General features: G+C 36.0%; 1 protein-coding gene across 1 annotated transcript in view; it reads left to right on the top strand.

Moving 5' to 3' along the window:
• LOC145005212 (exopolygalacturonase-like) overlaps positions 1-6,109 on the top strand; it is a 26,397-nt gene extending 20,288 nt beyond the window's left edge. The window contains exons 2-4 of the mRNA XM_078964270.1: positions 4,629-4,940; positions 5,026-5,535; positions 5,617-6,109. Of these exons, the coding sequence (XP_078820396.1) occupies positions 4,629-4,940; positions 5,026-5,535; positions 5,617-5,907 (1,113 nt within the window). The 3' untranslated portion in view covers positions 5,908-6,109. The remainder of the gene's footprint in view (positions 1-4,628; positions 4,941-5,025; positions 5,536-5,616) is intronic.
• Positions 6,110-6,351: the final 242 nt, after the last annotated feature.

The raw sequence follows: 6,351 nt of genomic DNA, 5'->3' as shown, positions 1-6,351 counted from the left end.
TGTTTTTTTGTTCATTCCACATGTGGTCGAACAAAGAGTTGTTTTCCAAGTATCAAGAATTTGAAAATGGGAGTGTGTTGATAGGGTACAACACCGATTAAATGGTGGTAGGCTTGGGTTTGATACACATCCGAGTGATGAAGTATTTATGACTCTCAAGGATGATCAACATATTCCTAGGCTAAATGCAATTTGATATCCTTAGTATCCATCAAAGGAAGGTTGGAGTCCTCGGTTAGTATTCTTGAGTGTAAATTGTATTGGGCTATGTTTAAGTTTCAAGTTTTAAAAAAGGCCATTTTCTTATAGGGCTCGATTTCATTTATTTAAAAGGTTGATCGTTTATCCAGTGGTTTCTCCATGTACATTGGAGAAGGTGGAGTATTTTTCCAAAATGGGTGGAGCATGATAGATTTACAGTGGAGTTAATAGATGTAAATATGGATTGATTTTAGGTGTAAGTCAAGGTGTAGTTTTTTAGGTTACAACTAACAAATAAATTCAAGAGACTGTGGGAAGAATTAGGGTTAATTTAATCATTCACGGTATAAATAAAGATGTCTTTGGCTTTTATAGGGAAGTCATAATTCTAAATTTTCTAGAATGAAATCATGAAGCAGGTTTCTTTTTCATTTCCTTCTTATTCTTATGTATATTTTCAAACACCTCTAATTCCAAAAATACCAAGAGTTTATCTAACATCCTCTCCACGATTAGAAATTAAGTTCCTCACAAGAGTCATATCTCACTAAAACTCAACTTCCTAAAGGAAACAATCCAAGAAAGCATAATATTGTTACATATCAAAGTGTAAGTTCTTCTCAAGTTCCCTTAATAAAAATATTGTTGCTTCATACATAAAGAGCCATTCTCAACAATATGGTATCATAACGAGTTTTCCCGATAGTGAGAACGAATGATTTTCTTTGTATCTTGCGTAGTCTGTGACTCTGCAAATTTAGTATCAAAACTAGCTTGTTTGGTATTATTGAGGTACTACCAACACGATGGGTGATCTCAAAGTTATCAAAGGAATCAAGAAACTCAACAATAATAACTAAAAAACATATACAACATGTATGCCACCCTACTTGCAAGGACAAGACTTATGAGAGGTTGTTAGCAGAAGCAAAAATACGCCACTCGAGGAGGATGTTAATGGCTCTTTGTACAAACGGAAAATCCAAGAAGGAAAGGACATGTTTTCCTTAAAGACCACAATAGAATAAGAGATGTTGGAGCATATACGGGATGAAAAGACACCGAACAAAGCATGAGACATGTTTGTAACAGTTTTTTGAAAGATGAATGATATTAGACTACAATTTTTGGAGATTGAGATTTAATCAATATCACAATGTGAAATGATGATTGCTCAGTATTTCCACAAGGTCAAGTCGATATGCAAGGATATTATTGAACTAGATCTATAGTCTATCATTGCAGAAGCTCGATTGAAGATGATCCTTATCCATTGATTGCGGCCAGAATATAACTACTGTCATACAACAATGACCCGTTCAACCATCACTTATAGAGTTTGAGAATTTGTAGGCTAGCCAAGAAGTTATGGCTAAACAAATGGGAGGCATCAGACTAAAGAAAGAAAGATGAAGCACTTTATACAACTAAAGTAAGAGAATTTTCAAGCTGCCTGCTAAAAGAGGATGCAAAAAAGCTAACATGGGAAGGAGTCAACAAGGAACATCTTAACTATGGAGATCTCCAAAGACCAAAAACAAGAGTTATTGGGGAAGAAGTTTGAAGGAAACTGCAACAATTATGGAAAGTGTGGCCACATGTCCGAGGATTGATGGCCAAAGAAAAAGTTCGTCGAAAGCAATGTAGTTACTTCCAAAAAGGAAATAGAGGATGAATGGGATGTTGATGCATTATATGCCATAAAAGAAAACCAGTTAGCACTCATAGAAATTATGGGAGAATGTATAACCTATGAGATTGAATGGATCATTGATTCAGGATGCTCCAACGACATGACTGTTGATCACAAAAAACTGCAAGACATGAAGGAGTATAAAGGGAGTTGCATGGTACTTACAACCAATAATGTGCGACTAGAAAATGCTCAGGTCGATAACATGATGATCATGCCTGGTAATAAATTGGACATGGTGTCTCTATATAATGTCTATCATGTTTTTGGTATGAAGAACTTGTTATCAGTGTCACAACTAAAATCATCAGGTAACTACCTCTTGTTTGGGCTACAATATGTGAAGGTCTGTTGAGATCTTAAGATCTCTAAAATGCCAACAATGGATGGATGGAGAGTGGAGTCCATTTATGAACTATCAGAAAAGTTTGCATATGTAAACAAGATTCGAAAGAATGAGATAATACATTTATGGCATGCACGGCTGGGATAAGCTGCTTATCACGAGTTGAAGGTAATAATGCATAAAAATTTCTACTCAAAGCCTTAACTCAACTTGAATTCTAAACATACGTCATTTGTGTTTGATGCTAGTATGGGAAAGCTCAACGATTACCATACAAGGAGTCAAATTCAAAAGAAAAGAAACCATTAGAATTAATTCACTATGATGTATCCGGTCTAGTCAATCAGACATCAATTAGCAGGATGCGGTACATGGTGACGTTCATTGATGATTACTCGAGATATGTGTGATTTTTTTTCATGAAACAAAAGTCTGAAACTTTCTCAAAGTTTCATAAATTCAAGACAATAGCCGAATGAGAAGTAGGAGTGATGATTTGGTGTTATGTTCAGGCAATGGAGGAGAATACACCTTAGAAGAATTCAAACACTATCTACATGGATGCGGTATACGTCACCAGTTCACATGTGCTAATACACATCAACAAAATGTTGTAGTTAAGAGAAAAAAAATCGACATCTTACAGAAATTTGTCAAAGCGGGCTATACACAAAGAATGTACCATGAAGATTTTGGGTTGAAGCAATGCGAGTTGCTGCCCATGTTATAAAAAAACTTCCCCAAACAAGGTTATGTTTCATCTCACCATTTGAGATACTATTGAACATGAAATCTGTTGCTAGCTACTTCCGAGTAGTTGTTTCATTTGCTACAGATTTGTTCCTAGTCATTAATGTAGAAAGTCTCACAAGAAAGCAGTCAGGTGTATATTTATTGGATATGACTACCAAAGAAAAGGGTGGAAGTGTTGTGATCCAACAAGTAGAATATGTTACACCTCAACATATGTACTGTTCAATGAAGCATCTTCATGGTGGTCCTCAGGGAATAAAGTCTTACCATACTCGTAAAATACTCAATAATTCCAAAATAGAATATAGGGGAGCAAACTGCACATATTTGGTCAAGTGTTGACTAGTCGCTCTTAGGTTCTCACAACAATATGGAGTGGAGTGTGATGAAACATTTAGTCCAGTTACGAAGATCACTACTATACGTGTACTGCAAGAACTTGCAACTAGTAAAGTTTGGAAATTATTATCGATAGATGTAAAGAATGCTTTTTTTTTCATGGAGAATTGGAATGAGAAATCTACATGAACCAACCAAACATATTTGAGGATGTAGTGAATCCCAATCATGTGTGCAAGCCGAAAACAGCTCTTTATGGATTGAAGTAGGTACTAAAAGCTTGGTATGGTAAGATTGTTGAATTTCTTACCCAAAGTGGTTATTCAGTTGTGAATACAGACTCAAGCTTTTTCATCAGAGAAAAAGATGGGAATTGGCAATTTCGTTGATCTATATGGATGACTTGATCATTATTGGGGATGACGAAATAGAAATCTGTCAAACAAGAGAACACCTATCGGTGCAATTCCAAATAAAAGAGTTGGGAGAGCTTAAACACTTCTTGGCTAGAAGTTGATCGCACAAAAGAAGGGTTGTTTCTATGCCAATAAAAATATACAAAAGATGTACTTCAAAAGCTTAGCATGTTGGAGTGTATGATAGTATCAACACCGATAGAGCCAAATACCAAGATTTGTGCACATGAAGGAAACGAGCCGGATGATGAAACTTGCATTTGTGAGGGTAGTTGGATTTAATGGGTAGTTATTGTCAATGCTTTTTAGGAGTTCCTACTATGAATTTCTACATATGGGAACATTTCAATCTTCCATGAATTTAGAAAAATCTTTTGGATAATGATTTCTTGATCCATGTCATTTCTTGTGATGATGTGATGTGAAAAAAAAACTAAACTAATCCTTTGTAGGTAGAGACTTGTACTAATTAACTTACATCTCTATAACCGTACATATATATATATATATATATATATATATATATATATATATATATATATATATATATATATATATATATATATATATATATATATATATATAACCATTATATGAAACTCATCTTAATACTGATAAAACTTGAAGCACAAAAATTAAGCTACAAAATGTATATATTAACACAAACACAATATACATATCTTCTTTGAATAGCAAGTGTAGTGGTATTTGACCCCACACCCTCTTAGTGAAGCCAGGACTTGAGTTAGGCGCATTATACAACTCTGCCATCCTGATATTTATATATTTATAGATGTAGGAGTGTGTGTGTGTGATTAAAGTTTATAAATAAATCTTAGAAGTTATTGGTCATTTATATTTGATGTTGGGTTGAAATTAGGCGATAATGGCCGCTTGGAAAGAAGCATGTGCAGCTGCAGCACCAAGCTCTGTGTTGATTCCAGCAGGAACGTACTTGGCAAATCCTCCGATTGACTTGAATGGTCCATGCAAGGCTGCGATTGAAATTAAGGCCACTGGAGCCACCCTGAAGGCTCCACCTGATACAACAGTGTTCAAAAAGGACTATTGGATCAGCATCGTGGGAGTTGATAAGTTGACTATGACCGGTGGTACCTATGATGGTCAAGGCCAACAAACTTGGAAGTCTGTCAAATGCCATGATTCTAAGGCAACATGTCAAATTCCAGTGGTAAGTGTTCTCTCTTTTTCTTTTTAAAATTTTGAACTTGTTGAGTTTTGTGTTGTCATGCCAACCTTTCTCTGTTGTTTCTCAGAATATCAGATTGACTAAAGTTACAAATTCAGTGTTGAATGGTGTAACATCTGCGAATAGCAAATACTTCCACATGAATGTATTACATTGTAACAATACCAGACTTGATCATGTTACCATTGATGCACCGGGAAACAGTGTCAACACAGATGGAATTCACATCGGTAGGTTAACCGGTCTCAATATCACAAACTCAGTCATAAAAACGGGTGATGATTGCATTTCCTTTGGAGATGGAAGCAAGAACGTCCATATCGAGAAAGTCACATGCGGACCAGGTCATGGTATTAGCGTCGGAAGCTTGGGGAAATACCCAAATGAAGAACCTGTACAAGGAATCTTTGTCAAGAACTGCACCATCACGAACACTACCAATGGAGTCAGGATCAAGAGTTGGCCTTCTTCTCCACCAAACACCGCCACTGACATCCACTTCGAAGATATCATCATGAACAAAGTGGCAACTCCCATATTGATCGATCAAGAATATTGCCCTTGGAATGCTTGCAAGGTATTAAACATGTATACCTCATCACTTATAATAGTGTTATTCACATAGAAAATTGATTATATCTTTCTGTATGAGTATTAGAAAGGAGCTCCATCAAAAGTTAAGCTAGCCAATGTGACCTTTAGGAGGATCAAGGGAACATCAACTACAAAGGTGGCAATTAGGCTTATTTGCAGCTCAGGGTTTCCATGCGACACCGTGGAGTTGTCCGAAATTAATTTGACAAACGCAGGTGCAGGAGGAGCTGCCACTGCTGAGTGTGCTCACATTAAACCAAAAATCGTCGGTGCAGTTGTCCCTCCTGCTTGTCCAGCTGGTGTCAAACATCTACATGATGATGATCTCAAACATCGATCGGCCAAACGGATGTGAGCATACGTGGTGGTAGATTTCTGGGTGAAAATAAGTAGGCGCAAAAAAGCTACCATGCCATGCCTCTACAGAGACGTAAATTGTACCTGTTGGATCATTTCATATTCTATATTTCTAAGGTTGACTATTTGGATTCTTACATGGGACTGGTAATTGTAACAACAAAAAAACGTTATCCAAAAACATTTTTTTTCATAGATAATTGAAATTTTCAGTTTCCTGTTATATATTTCTCGTGTTAACTATTTGGATTGTTAAATGGGATTGATAGCTGTAAAAACTAAAAAACGTTACTGATTTTTTTTCTTCATAGATAATTGACTATTTGGATCCCTTGATTCGACTTCGGTTGGTTAATTGGCGCCACCAAATACTAGTATCACTTTTGTTAACCCCTTTAGAGAAAGACAGATCTAATAAAATGAAGAGATAATTACTTACAAA

Source organism: Lactuca saligna, chromosome 7, assembly GCF_052625555.1.
Source record: "Lactuca saligna cultivar CGN05327 chromosome 7, ASM5262555v1, whole genome shotgun sequence".
Classification (NCBI taxonomy): domain Eukaryota; kingdom Viridiplantae; phylum Streptophyta; class Magnoliopsida; order Asterales; family Asteraceae; genus Lactuca; species Lactuca saligna.
The sequence above is the reverse complement of the archived record's forward strand: the minus strand, read 5'-3'. Positions and strand labels throughout refer to the sequence as shown.